This window comes from Filobasidium floriforme, assembly GCF_021052385.1.
Source record: "Filobasidium floriforme strain CBS 6241 chromosome Unknown HD553scaffold_3, whole genome shotgun sequence".
Taxonomy (NCBI): Eukaryota; Fungi; Basidiomycota; class Tremellomycetes; order Filobasidiales; family Filobasidiaceae; genus Filobasidium; species Filobasidium floriforme.
In genome coordinates, this window is record NW_025763624.1 from 452,065 (window position 1) to 466,323 (window position 14,259).

The 14,259-nt window shown below is 50.6% G+C and overlaps 6 protein-coding genes across 6 annotated transcripts; 2 read left to right on the top strand and 4 right to left on the bottom strand.

Annotated features, from left to right (window-relative positions):
• Positions 1-518: 518 nt before the first annotated feature.
• HD553DRAFT_347913 (uncharacterized protein) lies at positions 519-2,166 on the bottom strand (the record flags this gene model as incomplete). Its single annotated transcript, XM_046183337.1, has 4 exons — positions 519-1,067; positions 1,142-1,271; positions 1,371-1,661; positions 1,730-2,166. 4 exons carry the CDS (start codon positions 2,164-2,166, stop codon positions 519-521), a joined length of 1,407 nt encoding a protein of 468 aa, XP_046039160.1.
• A 790-nt stretch (positions 2,167-2,956) lies between these two features.
• On the bottom strand, positions 2,957-4,871 carry HD553DRAFT_339328 (uncharacterized protein; the record flags this gene model as incomplete). Its single annotated transcript, XM_046182430.1, has 5 exons — positions 2,957-2,985; positions 3,058-3,120; positions 3,202-3,832; positions 3,921-4,446; positions 4,519-4,871. The coding sequence occupies 5 exons, from the start codon at positions 4,869-4,871 to the stop codon at positions 2,957-2,959; spliced, it is 1,602 nt and encodes a 533-aa protein (XP_046039161.1).
• Positions 4,872-5,906: 1,035 nt separating this feature from the next.
• On the bottom strand, positions 5,907-7,335 carry HD553DRAFT_339329 (uncharacterized protein; the record flags this gene model as incomplete). The annotated part of the gene is made up of 8 exons (XM_046182431.1): positions 5,907-5,956; positions 6,025-6,181; positions 6,248-6,491; positions 6,548-6,610; positions 6,676-6,775; positions 6,847-6,997; positions 7,082-7,157; positions 7,223-7,335. The coding sequence occupies 8 exons, from the start codon at positions 7,333-7,335 to the stop codon at positions 5,907-5,909; spliced, it is 954 nt and encodes a 317-aa protein (XP_046039162.1).
• Positions 7,336-8,825: 1,490 nt separating this feature from the next.
• HD553DRAFT_305200 (uncharacterized protein) lies at positions 8,826-9,860 on the top strand. The gene is made up of 3 exons (XM_046179122.1): positions 8,826-8,953; positions 9,027-9,556; positions 9,645-9,860. The coding sequence occupies exons 1-2, from the start codon at positions 8,846-8,848 to the stop codon at positions 9,543-9,545; spliced, it is 627 nt and encodes a 208-aa protein (XP_046039163.1). The 5' UTR covers positions 8,826-8,845; the 3' UTR covers positions 9,546-9,556; positions 9,645-9,860.
• Positions 9,861-10,210: 350 nt separating this feature from the next.
• On the top strand, positions 10,211-11,826 carry HD553DRAFT_365134 (uncharacterized protein; the record flags this gene model as incomplete). Its single annotated transcript, XM_046184066.1, has 3 exons — positions 10,211-10,643; positions 10,699-11,224; positions 11,287-11,826. The coding sequence occupies exons 1-3, from the start codon at positions 10,303-10,305 to the stop codon at positions 11,824-11,826; spliced, it is 1,407 nt and encodes a 468-aa protein (XP_046039164.1). The 5' UTR covers positions 10,211-10,302.
• Positions 11,827-12,678: 852 nt separating this feature from the next.
• HD553DRAFT_321987 (uncharacterized protein) lies at positions 12,679-14,249 on the bottom strand (the record flags this gene model as incomplete). Its single annotated transcript, XM_046181264.1, has 3 exons — positions 12,679-13,272; positions 13,352-13,865; positions 13,924-14,249. 3 exons carry the CDS (start codon positions 14,247-14,249, stop codon positions 12,679-12,681), a joined length of 1,434 nt encoding a protein of 477 aa, XP_046039165.1.
• Positions 14,250-14,259: the final 10 nt, after the last annotated feature.

Consider the following 14,259-nt stretch of genomic DNA (forward strand, 5'->3'; position numbering starts at 1 on the left):
TCATGATGGTAAACCGGTCACCATCTTTGAGGACAACCAGCCAGCTATCGCATTGGCTAAGAATCCCACCAACCATGCTCGGACAAAACATATCGATGTTTTGCACCACGCTCTTAGGGGACTGATCGAGGACAAGAAGATCGAGGTCGAATACCTCAACACTAAACAGATGATTGCGGATCTCCTCACCAAGCCAATCACTGGAAAGCAGCTCCAAGTACTTTGCGCTGATATGAATCTGAAGATCAACAGGGCACCTACGCCAATGTCGTCCACCTCTGAATAGAGAAGTCCGAGGGGAAGTGTAGAAAGTAGGTGCGCGCGTGTGTGTAATCAAGGATTACCGGGATTATTTCTCCAGGATTACTGGGATTATTTCCCCAGGATTACTGGGGACTGGGGTGATGCTTAGTCAGCATCACCTAAGCTGGGACCTCACCCCGGTGATGAAAATCTCAGACAACTAAATCATCAATATACACCACTTGACTGTTAGATCTCAAGCAATATCTTGAGTTCTAACAGGTCAGTACCTTTGTATTGACTGATAGCACATGCCATTGATAAAGCAATATCTTGAGTTCTAACAACTCGCATTCTGTCGCACGGTGCGGGAATGGCGGGTGGTAGTCGAATTTGAGGATGTCTGTGATATCACGGTAGACTTCTACCACTTTCTCGGTGTCGATTTGGTCGTCAAAGTGTAAAGAAGGACCTTCGATCGACTCCTTTCCCAACCTCGTTACTTTGACTTCTCGAAATTGGTCTGGGGAATACATCAACGGAGAACGGGCCTTGAGTACGAACGTGACGGATCGAAGCAGCGGCTTTCCTCGCATAAGCGATGCGCAAAATTCCCGCATTGGTCCGTCCACCGTACCTCCGGGAACCTTGGGCTTGAGCAGCTTATCGTTGGGGTATTTGACCTCATAAACCAATCCCATGTTTTGCCGGATATATTCCAGATCGATGAATCCGGGCATGATGGTTGAGGGAAGCCAGGTCATGCAGATCTCGAGGTCTGTCACGATGACCTCCGACGTGAACAGCCATCCGAGGTATCCCCACTGATCCGAAGGGCATAGTATTACTGTAAGCTACAGCAGATCTCCGGGACCCCTTTCGTAAGAATGCAACTCACCCAGTGAGACTCGCGCGAGCCTCCAGGCTTGATGGAACAGAACGGTACTTCGAGCTTGAGCCTGCTCAACCCTAGGTGAAGGGGTAAAACATCCTTGTACGAGTATACCTTGTCGTCCGCAAAGCGTCGGCTATGCGAGCATGGGCAAGTTGACAGTCCCGGAAGGGAGATATGGAGAATCTCGACCTTTTTTAGGCTTTTACAGACCCCCTGAATCTTCATCACGAACTCGGAGGCCTCCTTGTTCGACCAGGTTTCTCTCAAAGTCTTTTTATCGGGCTCGATGTTCAACTTTTCGAGACTAGAGATGTTGAGGGGTAGAGCCGTATAGACTCCCGGTTGCAGGACGATGCGTAGAGTTCGGACCGAAGGGGGCAGGACATGAGTAAACCGAACGAGTTCCCCGGTAAGGTCGTCTACCGCCTCAGCGCTAGTCAACGACTCCAAAAGATCGTTCCGAGCCTTGGCCCAGGCTTCATTGTCGATGCCTTCCTCTTCGGGCTGAAGGAAGGCTATGCTGCTACATATATAGACGATCACCAAGGTGAATATCTGTGATAAGTTGATATAGCAGGGGAAACTACTTACCGGAAGTAACGTTTGAAATTGGGACTGAACCGTCGGTCACGATTGCCTATATGATCGGGACCCCTGAGACTCAAGGTGTTGACGACCTGCCGACCCAGGACATTGTTGCGGAATGTCCAATCAACAAGGGACATATTCTTCAGATCCGTGCTAAAGATTCGCAAATCGTTGAGGTCGTTGCCTTTCCTGTGAACGTCCAGCTTGAGCCTGACTGCCCACGCTATGGATTCGTTCCCCATGTGATCGGTGATACCGTTCAAGATAGGCGTCGGCACATGATCGAGTGGCCAGGTACTAGGCGGGAGTTCGGGTCCGTAGAGCTCTCCAACCGATATGGGTAGAGTATCCTTTGATTGAGTATCGCCGTCCGGCTGCACAGAAAGGCCACTATCGGAAGGGCACGATTCGCTGCTGCACAAATCGTGTTCTAGCGGCATCCTGTATCGTATTTGTCTCGGTCTTCGAGCGAGAATAACAGCTGAGCAGTGAGCAGCTTGCAACGAGCGTACTCTTGCTATCAATTATCAATTAACTTACAGTGAATAGCGTTTCTTAAACCTTTTGTCTCTGGTTACTGCAGCCCACCAAAAGTCGGTCGGTTGGGGAGCAATTTGCAACTTGACGCGAACACGCGATGCGGAAGGTCTGGTCATGCTAATCATCTGTTTTGTGTTCTCACGCGTGTTGCGAGCGATACGTCATGTTGCATGTTGTGCGATGTGATTCATGATCATGGCCATCAAGAGCTCATCAGTAGCTCAGTAGATCAGTAATTCAGTAGTGATGATCAGTGATCAGCCGGTATGATCGATGCGATCAGTCCGAAAAGCTCATCACAACAAATCCCGCGCGTGATCCGGCGTGATCAATCTGAAACGGGAAGCTGAGTCGCGCCAGGCCAAGCTCAAGCGGGAATTCGCCGATGGATAGCATGGGCAGCCATTTACTCGATTATCATCGATAGCATATTCATCGTAAGGATTCATCGACGCCTGACTATGCAGAGTCCTATCTTCGCTTTTTCCTGGTACGTTTATGGTGGGTATGTCGTAAGTGTCGGGGCATTGATTTGGGGTTGATGAGGGGACAGTAAGACGCGTGTGAGAAGAGGGATCGTAGTGCGGGGATGGTCGTAAGTCGAGAGGGTCTTCAATGAGAACGCAATCGAATCGAGGTGAAGAACTCTCCTCGACTTCTATGTTGAGAAATGGGTTCCGCGACGGCTTATCAATCCAAAGCAGACAAGTCTGTTGGATCTGCGGAAGTGGTAACAGTCGGGAATCGAAAAGTCAGTATTGTCATATGGTAGGCTGAGCTGTGAGACTGACCAGTGCGATCCGTCGCTTCTCGCTGGTTCTGCCTACGGACAGCATCAGCCAGTGATTCGGGGGCTATGGCAGAACCGGTCGTGAGACACAGCACAATTTAGATTTTCCGTTTCAGCAGCCAGCGCAAATCACACTGGGACATACCGAAATCCAATGAGACCTCAGACCTCCCTCCGCCTCGAGTAGCGGCCCTAGCGCTGCGTTCCGCCACCGAGCCCTCGACCCGGGCTCTCATCTCTTCCACCTCGGCGATGAGTGCGGGGTCAAAGAAGGGGAACATCTCCGTGACCTCCTGCCTAGTCCTGGTCTCATGAGGTGGAGGCGGGACGAAGCCGTCCGAAAAGATCCTGAAGACTTCTTCACAGGCGTCTTGAACGACGAGGCCATGAACTTGGTCGCTGAAATGGAGCGCGGACTTGCCCTTGTGCTTGTTCTTGGTCCTGAAAGCTCCCACGCTTCTAAACTGTACTGGTCCGTCTTCGTCCGACTGAGTCTTTTTCGACATCAAGAGCTCGAACGTCTGTAGCTCAGGCTTCTTATCGAAGAGAGATTGGATAAAGTCCTTGAGAGGCTTATCGAGCGTGTCGGTCATGCCGTTGTAAGGGATAGGTTCCGGGTTTAAGGGATCTCTGACGCGGTAGGCGAGTCCCATGTTCTCGCGGATGGAGGTGCAGGTAGGGTTGCTGCTGGTGATCGTGAACGGGACCCAGGTCATGGCGATGGTAAGACGCTGGAACTTGACCGGAGTGTTCAAGATCCATCCGAGGTAGCCCCACTGAATATGTAATGGTCGCAATGGTCAAGAGGATCAGCTTGCTAGTCTCGTTCAACTCCAGCAGCGTCACAAGCATCGGTCGACTCACCCAATGAGATTCCCTAGGTCCTTTCGGTTTGATACAGGCAAACGGAACGACCACCTCCAACTTTTCCAAAGGCGATAAATGCTCCGGTAAAGGATCCTTGATAACCTTGTCCTCCGAAAATCTCGGCCCATGGGAGCATACGCAGGTCGGTAAACCTGGGATCCTCAGAGAAAGATTGTCCACCTCCTTGATGTCTTTACAGATCGCTCGGACCTTTTTGTGAAAGACCTGAGATTCCTTGTTATGGGGATGTTCCTTACATCCTTTGGTAGACGTATCGATACGAAGCTCGTTTAGTCGAGTGACTTGAAGCGGAGCGGGTTCGTGATCGCCCAGTTGGACGGTGATGTCGACTTTTCGAAGGAGAGGAGGCAAGACGTGCGCGTGACGGACGATCTCTCCGGTGTGGTCGTAGAGTTCCTCGAGGTTCGTCAAGGATTTGAGGATCTTTCGGCGAGCTGTGATCCAGGGTTTCCGCGGAATCGATTCGTTGGGTTTTAGCGAGGGAGGGATGAGGATCAAGCGTCTAGCATTTGATACAAAATACAACAAGTTATATTTAGACGAGGCTTCTCAAGTGGTTTAGCCCTCAACTCACCGGAAATGACACCTCGACTGCTGAGTTAAAGACTCGTCTGCCTTTCTCATGTTCTCCACATCGTGTAGGGATATCGTATGCAAAATCTGCTTCCCCATCACGTTATGTCGAAAGGTCCAGTTGACCATGGACATGTTTCTCAAATCGCCTGTCAGGGGACGATGATTGTTGAGCGAGTCTCCCGGTTTGTAGAGGTACAAATGAGGAGCGATCTTGATGGCTTCCCAGCCGAAATAGTCGATGATGCTGTCGAGGATCGCTGGAGGAACGTGGTCGAGTCGCCAACTGCTCGGAGGGAGGGTAGGTCCTACGACCGCTACTTTGGCAGGTCCTTTCGATTTCTTGGATACCATCCTTTGCTGGTGACCGGAAAGCGATACTAGTTCGAGAAGACGGTCTGTAACTAATGGTCCGTATATGAAAATCGTAGCCTTTTAGTAGCAGCGGCTACCCTATATCTATGTAATCTATGATGCGGTTTCGATGGTATATGGCTATATGGCCGTTGTCCGACTCGATCCGGGATGTAGAGACGCGAGACGGAACGTTCCAGTCATTTCGCTGGTATCGCTGGTATATCGAAGGAAGCTCATCAAATTTTACGAGAAGCGAGAAGCAGGTACGATGAGCAGCCAGAAGCTAGAGGCTACAGGTAGAAGCTAGATGATATTGATGCGATCAGTTCACCGGACCCATCACAACAACAAAACTGATGTGCGTGTGATCAGCCTGAAACGCGCTTATTCTTTCTGCGGGCGGAAGCATCCCGGCAAAGACTCCTTTGGAAGCATTGTGGCAACGATCCTTCCACCAATCGCGAACCATCGTCGATCCTTCCGATCTTTTAGATTTTGCCTTCTGGCCGCATCAAGATCCGAGACAACAAGCGTTTGTGTGAATTACGCTGCTCTCTGCGATCTCTGGCGATGACCCACATCCCAGGCCCGGTTCTCGACGCCATTGTCGACCCGTCTTGTAGCAAGTAAACCTGAAGCTCACACGCGACGTGCTGAGCAGGAACTAGAATACGCTCTCAGTGGTAAATCTTGGTGTCAAAAGAGCAACTGTCTCTCCAGTATGAATTGGTTCGCCTACACATGCTCAATGCTCTGAAAATCGCCTTGGTCACGGATTGACTATCGCACGTCTTGCAAAGGATTCGTGACGCGATGCCCTGCTATAAGCATGTTGCCGATCATTATGAGTGACCCAGTCCGGATTCAAGCGGCTAAAATCAAAGCTTGTGGGTCTCAAAAAGGCCGGACCGAGGTCGCGGTCGAGCGCGCTGCCTTCAAGAGATATCTCATATCCTTCCATACTCTCAATTTCGGCTTCAATCGCAATCCGATAATTCAGATCTTCCCCTCGATACACAACCACAGTGAACTTCAAGCGCCGACAAGAAACGTCGCGATCGAATGTGCCAGCACGTTGTGAACTACCAGGACGTAACTCGTCAGCTTTGGATTCACTCTACCTTTTTTAGCTCTGAACAACCACTCTCACCTGGCCACGTAGGATGCAAACTATTGAGCCAAAAGTAGCTCGACACCGGTGGATTGTTGCCGATCTGCGAGTTGGGGGACGGAGTCCCGTTCGCATAGTCGTCGTTGTACCCGGTCACGTTGATGAAGCCAAAGACGTCGGCGTTATCGAGGAGATTCTGTGAGAGAACAACAAGGAAGTCCTGTCACGGTGCCGATCGGATCGATAGATTCACGCGACTCACGTTGAACACCGGGGCCGTATCGAAGAGTCTAGCATAACCTCCGAGACTGAGTAAGGAGGGCATCACAGTCTCCTTCAACCCATCATTGAACAATTTGGCAGCATCGGCGACCTGCTTCGAGACCTCGCTTCCCTGACCCTCAAATAACGGTGCTCTCGAAATTGGAGGCACAGTCAGGACGAGAAAGTTCGGTCGAGAGGTGTTGAAACAGGGTGCCAAGTCGGTGAAGAGATCGACGATTTCCCTATACATGGCCCATTAAGTCACTGTCGTACCCGCAAGCAAGTCTCTGACGCTCACTCATGCTCAGTCTTGTAGAAATCGGCAAGCGAAACATTGGTCCAGGCGTACGAGTTGCCAACACTGGCAAGCATAGGAACGGAACGACGTCAGTCCTTGCCCTCGTTCCAATTCACAATCGATCTCACTCGTTGATCCCGATCCAGATCGCAAACAACGTGTTGTCGGGCGTCCAAGGGGCCTCGGCAGGAGGTTGCGCAAAGTACTGTTTGAATAGGTCAACCTGGTCTATATCGCTCGGAAACACGTCAATCCTGCGTTCCTATGCAAATCGGAAAGCACTGCCACATTGATCTCACCCTTGAGCGAGAGCACAGTCGGAAGATATGGGGTGACAAATTTGGCGTCTACCGTCGCACCGCCGTAGGCTAGGTTGTAACCTTTGAGATTCGGATTGACCGAATACGTTGTTCGAAGATTTTGAATCCAGTTGGGACCATTGGCCGAAGTCTGCGGCGCGACAAAGTCACGTGTCAGCGATGGAGAATTTTCACCCTTACAGAGTCCTTTTCATTATACTCCATCCAAACTCACGAAACCGGGATCGACTGAATTGATCCCTAGAGTCACGTTGTACCCGGTCGTCGTGTACGAGTCTCCGAAGGAAAAGCTGGTGATGTACAGTACAAGCAAATGAGCTACCTAGTTATCTCATATGTTGACGGCCCCGCTTACAGATAGTCAATATTCGGCCAATCGAGAGGTGCTTGGGAGCGGTCGTCTGCGTTGCCGTGGTGATGGCTCTTTTGAGAAGTAGAAAAGTTGGTTTTAGAGCTGGTGGTAGGCATTGCAAGAGATCCGTTAATGGCGAGCAGCAACGGCCATAGCAATGATATCGAGTGTAGAGTGCGGGTCATGCTTGCATTCGGTATTGATGACCCGGATCGTCCACTTGAGAATCTCTCGCCGCGGATACCGAACGTCTCGGAAGAGATGTGCGTATATATAACCTCATTTTCGAGGACCCAGAGGTCGAAATTGCGTTCGGTGTATCATCGGCGACTCCTCGCGAAATGTCATCGACGGACTTGAAACGACTAGCGCAACTAGCTCGCAAGTTTTGGTGGCTTTGGTCGAGAATAGATGCCGAACGGGGGAAATCCAGATCGTTTGATGAATCGATGTAGGGTGTAGGGGTTGATGGTAGAGTGTACTCTCGTCAGTGAGATCACCTTGCCACTGGTATCGATCCAGGAATCTCCCCCCGGATGGTCTTAGGTGGAAAGGAAGGAGGGATGACGTCATGACCTCGGCGTGAGAATTGTTGTTTGCGTTTCAAGATTTCCCCTTTGTTCCCGACGCGTGTCGCCTATCATCGTTGTCGATCGCGACCTGACTTGTGACCTAAAGGGTAATCGCGGTAATCGAGGCTTCTTCATACAACTTCATTGATTCATTACCACGTTACCACTCACGGACCGCAAGACCATATCTTGGTCCGTCTGGTAAACACGTTAGCATCGTCAGGTCTTCACGTCGCTATGTTGGACACGCTGGCGGAGCCGTGTCTCGGCCCCAGCTTACCTCCCAGCCGTTGGCGACTCGACCACGTTCCCGACCTCATTCTGGATAACATCATGGACCACCTAGCCGCCGAAGCTACCAGAACGCATTCATGCGATAAACCCGCGTGCGGATACCACTCTCAAACCTCGATACCCCTTCTCATCCCCTTCACGCGCGACTTGAGGATGATGTCCTTGGTGAACCATGGGTTTCGCGAGAACGTTCTGCGAAGGAAAATTATGGATGTTGTGGTCCTTCACACGACTGAACAGGTTCTATTGGCTCTGTCTAAGATCCGAGAAGAAAGTTTTGGGTATATACGGTGAGTTGTGCCACATTTCACTGAGGAGATTTATGTGGTTCTGACTGTCTCGTTACAGGTACATATACATGAGGGGTCCAATAGCGGAACCCGATAACAAGGAGTGGTGTACAGCACGGGAGGAGTTCCTCGAGCGATGTTCCGCGCTCCAAGGCATCACCGACCAGACCCAAGGTCTTGCCTATCTCAAGTACTCCTTCCACGAACCGATGTCCCGCTTGGGATTGATCCTGGCTCCCGGCAAGGATCTACCTCGACCTATCGCGGCACCGGGACTTAAGGGTCTCATTATATCAGCCTCGCACCTCACCAAGTACGAGAAACAACACAGCAAAGAGGCGAGCTACTTCACGTCCAAAGTCAAACGTCTCTGTCAAACCGTTAAGAATCTTGACAGGCTCGACCTTCACCCTCCGGGCTTGAGTGCTCCGATCACCTCGGAGCGGGACCGACTACCTTCGCAGCTCCAGATGCGAGATCCGTTTCCGGAGACGCTGGAATACATCAGAGCTTTTTCTATGACGACCAGTAACCAATTCTGTACGGTGGACAAAGGTGATCCTAGGGAAGCTCATTGGGTGAGTTCTGAATCAGAACAATCTGGACACGAGTTGACTTTCTCTCGTCCTTGTATGCTCTGCACTCATCTAGTGGGGCTATTACTCCTGGCTCATCACGACCGCGCCGAAAATCAACGAGATTACTCTTACTATGGTGTGGAGCCGGGACTTTCTCTTGAATCGGTACGCTGGGCCATATGAGATTTTAAACTCGATGGGTTTGAAGACTCTCGACTGGGACGAGGAGGATGACGTATATCAAACTCGCCCGCGAGTCGAGGGAGAGACAATCAGCGCAGACTTGAAGGCATTCTTGTCACTCTTGCTGCAAGCTCGTCCGGATCTGAAGATGATAACTCTCGGCTGCGATGTTGTCATCCCTTCGAGAGGTCTCCCTCCGCTATCTTTCCGGTGCACCACGGCGATCAAATCGGATGGTCCTTTATCATGGCAAAACTTGATAACATTTGACGATTATATCGACTACGATGTCGTCGACCAGAATGTTCAAGAGATCAATGAGCTTGTCAACCTGGATCTCTACTCGAATTCCAGCCTGGGGGGAATGATGGGGGCATTGAACCGTTTGAATATGGGAGAATACTTTTAAGTCAGAGCTAGGTCAGGAACCTTCAGAACCGCCTTCCTCATTTACGCCATAGTCGAAGCTGATACCGAACTCCATCAAAACCATACTCCGATATCCCAGGACTTCTGGGAACGAATGCGCAATGCTGTGTACCGGCTGTACAGATCGACTTCTGAGTCACGCCACCAATAACGCTTACATTACGAGATATGACAAAATCCTCCACCTTCGCGCAGTATACTTTGGCACTCACGTCAAGCCTCACAAACGATCTCTGATCATCTTTATACTTGGCGTGCAAGCTAATATACGTAATACACTAGGTCGCCCTCGGACCAGATGACATTTGTAATGATATATACTTTCCTCCGCAGACGGATTTCTCAACGACTAAACTTCCATCATTCTCGTACAATACGTGGAAACTCACCTTGCCACTGATAAAGACTCAGGTGCAGGAATGATGAACGAAGGGTTTAACGGTATGATCCTTGACGTCATGACCCTCGGCGCGTGAGAAACAGAGAGTTCCTTCGCGTTTCAAGATTTCGCTTTTGTTCGCAACAAACGCGTGTCGTCATCCGTTCGTCGATCATCGATCTTCGAGAAGCAAGAAGCCAGCGTGTCGATGTGACCTCTTCTGATTTCTGTATGCTTTCGCCCCGATCGCTCCATATATATCCCATACACATACTTCACTCGTCACTTTGCTTCTGTAACACGCTTTACGCTTAAAAGATCGGTAAAGCCGGCCTCTTGATTTCGACAATTTCATACGATGGCCGACATCGCAGAGCTATCCATCAAGTCAAGCCCGCCGAGCAGTTGGCCCCTCGATTACGTCCCTGGTCATATTCTCGACAAGATCGTGGATTATGTGGCTCAGGATGCGATCGAATCCGATTTCTACGACCCATCTAAAACTTCATTCGAGCAGGAGAGAATCGGATATGGCCTCATCCCTTTCTCGCTCGACCTGAAGAATATGTCGTTGGTCAACCGGGCTTTTCGCGAGAATGTCTTTCGTCGAAAAGTCATGGAATTGGTGATACTCAATTCTTTTGATCGGGTCGAAACCGGTCTGGCCAGTATCCGAGAGGAATCTTTCACTTACATCCGGTAAGTCTGTTAGTGTGACCGTATAGACTTGAACGTTACTGACCTCCCTTTGCAGACGACTTATCTCAGGCAGCATCTCCATGGAGCAATTCCTCACCAATGCCGAGTGGGCTGCACAACTAGAATTCTTGAAGAAATGCCCGGCAGTTCGCGACGTGATCGACCATACGGAGCGTCTCGCATATACAGGATATTCATTCCCGCCAACAACATCCCATTTGGCACTCACGCTCGGTACTGCGAAGAAGAGGTTGCCTCCTCCGATCATGCTCTCTGAGCTGCAGGGTCTCTGCATATGGGTACCGGACCGGAGTAGACGTGCGAATTTCTCCATGGAGAATGCACTCGAGTTTCAAACTTCGGTGCAGGCGCTCTGTCAAAGCATCAAGGGGGTGGGAAGCCTCCATTTGCATTCGCCCGGCGTGGGCGCTGCTCGCTATAATCCCCCGGGCGAGCTCCCTCCCGAATTGCGTATGCCCGATTACTTGGGTTGCACTCTTCTGAAGATCGACCACTTCCTCTTGACCACAAACTATGAGGTTCGCTGCCAGAATCCGAGCAATGGAGGGGAAGATGGTTGGGTAAGTCACCTAACATCGTTTCATGTCAGGGCGCAAGGCTGATAACTGTAACGGTATGACAGTGGGACTACTACTCGTGGTTGCTGCACACTGCGCCAGAGATAAAGCACATCGAAATTACCATGCTCTGGCAGCGTTGGAACGGCATGTACAACAAGAACCTCACCGTTAGAGAGATCTTGGATCAGATCGGGATGACGACATTTCAGGCAGACGATCTTACCCAGCGCAAACTTTACGCGAGAGGCGAGGCTATCAGTACATCTGTTAGACAGTTCTTTGACAGGCTCTTTAAAGCTCGACAGGGACTCAGGAAGATTACTCTGAATTATGCGTGCAACTTTACGTGGGGTCAACATCCTCTCCGTTTCCGGACGATCACGGCGACTCGAACGGACAATGCGAAGATAGGTCAGATCACCGCTGTCTGTAACGATGCTATCTTCTATGACCTGCTCGATCGATCTCTTCGAGAAATCACTGGATGCGTGGGATCCGACGCGGGTTTCTACAATGGCATGGGCGGAGCGCATCTTATCAATGCCATGTTCGAGATCAGATCGGCTCTAGCCGGCATTGACATCGAAGGTAGTCAAGTCTAAGATCGTAAGAGGATTTAATAATACATTCATGGTTCGCTCATCAAAATTTTACTGACTAAGCGATCTCTTCCACTTGCAGCGACCGTGTAGCGCTTCTACCGTCTCGATCTGCCGGCGAAGAGCCCCGAAAGATGACGAAGCCCTCAAACTACCATACGTCAACACCGCTCCAACCACCCCTTTATACGCGCAAGGAGACGAAGAGACATACGGACATACTATTTTCATTTCCGCCCTTTCGATCGGAAACTCCCTTTTGCGAAGCCAAATAAATTTTGGTAATACATGTGCCAGCTTTGCACTCCACGAGCCTTCCCTCAATCTCCCAACCTCTGTAAAGCCCGACCGTACGCATCTTATGTAGAGACCGCCCCGCTTCTAGGCGATAACGTTGATACGATTGTCATATACAAAAATGTCTGTATAGATTTATATATCTGCCGCTCCGCCCTAATCTGGAAGGTATTGATCCTGCCATAGTTCGCATTTGAAGGAGTTAAAACTGCTTTTCTGAATACTGTCGCTGGTTCTGCACTCTGTGTTGGTAAATATTGTTTGCCATATCGAGAATTCATGCTCCACAAATTACGATGTGTGGGCGTGGACACATGGATATCGCGTATAAGCGCATAGGGTTTCGTTTGTGAACTCTGCAGTTGTAACGAGAAGAGGTGTTCTATAGCAAGAACCGTACAAGAAGTATCGGTAGTATCGTAATTTAGAGCGGCTCGAAGCCTAAGTAAAGACGGACGAAGAGGTTGGTCGTAATGTAGGAAGTCAAACGAAAGATGACACTGAAAAGCTTTGTGAACCTGGATAGCGCGACAGCGGTCACCGCTCGAACCGAAGTAGCTACGCCGTGTCTTCCAGGTGGACCTCCTCGAGCTGAGCGATCATCGCCTTCGCTCGTGATTCGGTTGCCTTCAGACCTTCTGGCAACATCTTTTGCATATATACCGACGTGGCTAGATGCCCTCCACCAAGTCGAGCAAACTCCATGCAGTCATCGATGACCATTTGAACCGAATCGATGTCGATCAGGTCTGTGTGGTAGATGCTCATCCGCTCAGACCCCGGGGTCGCCATCTTGACCGCCCTGACCGTTCGAAAGCTGTGCGAGACCGAGAATCCGCCACCAAGAGATGGCGAATTGGCCTTGTAGTCCAGCAGGACCATGTGCGCCCCCGGGCAGAACTCTAGAACCATCTCGAGAAAGTCTCTCATATCTCGGGTAGTCGGATTACCGTCCGTAAAAACCCTGCCCGTCTGGTTGTCCGCTTTGACGAGTTGCAAGCTCATCGAATCCAGAAAGTCTCGCGGGGTATGATCCTGAAAGTCTCGCGGGTTATGATCGTCAATGAGGTGGCAGTTGAGATGCCAGTCCATGGTGATGATGAAATGATTGATACGGGGAGAGGTGTCAAAGATCCAGCGCAAGTACGCCCACTGTGGAAGCGTAATTCGGTGATCAAGATAGTCAGTCAGCTTAATTCACCGTGTTGCAGACGCGCCGAAATTGACTCACCCAATGAGCCTCTCTCAGAGTATGTCCATCCACCGTACAATACGGCATCGTGATTTTCAAAGTCTTCACTTCCTTCAATGTCTTGGGCAAAGGGTCCGAAGTCCTCAACTCGGGAGGCAATCGACGAGCACCCCAACCGCCTGGAGAAGCCGTACCCGGCAAGTTCAAGTGAAGGTTGTCGATACGCTCGATGTCGCGTAACATGATCAGGGCCTTTTTGGTGTATCGATCCATCTCGATATTTCCATCGGCTTCGAGACGTCCGGCCAGGGAGCTCGCAATTACCAACTTCCGCAGCCCAGGAAGGTGAATTGGAACCGGCATCTTTTCGCCGTACTGGAGCACGAGATCGAGCTCGGTGACGTGCAAAGGGTAGTCGTGGTAGTAGGCGACTTGACCGGATTCATCGAGGATGGATTGCACGTTTGGGCACAAGGCAAAGATTTTACTGCGCTCGGAAGCCCAAGCAGTGTGATCGACCTCGCACTCGTGGATCCGGGTCAAGATGATATGTCTGGTCTCGATACGTCTCAGTTCACATAAGGCGGGATAGATCGTACGAGACCACTCACTTAACGAAGGACAAAGTCTGGGCTCTGACCATTGCCCTTATATTGGCCATATCTTCGGGTGACTCCAACATGAGGCTAGAGAATATCTTCCTGCTCAAGACGTTCCCGCGAAAAGCATGATTGACAAGGGACATGTTGCGCAAGTCCGGCGACATGGGAGTGAAGTTGCTCTTGCCAGGGTAACTCGCCGACAAGTGACAGGTGGGGCGATCGCATTCGTGCTCTTCAATTGCCCAGACAGCGAGATGATCCACGATCAGGTCGAGGACGCTTGTAGGGACATGATCCGTAGACCACTTGCTCGAAGGCGGTGAAGGACCAAACATCGGTACGTGT

Excerpts from the sequence above, each read along its gene's own strand:
- HD553DRAFT_305200 (XM_046179122.1), top strand. The coding sequence starts at position 8,846 with ATGCGAGATCCGTTTCCGGAGACGCTGGAATACATCAGAGCTTTTTCT. Across the intron at positions 8,954-9,026 it reads ATCCTAGGGAAGCTCATTGG|TGGGGCTATTACTCCTGGCT; the intron begins GTGAGTTCTGAA and ends GCACTCATCTAG.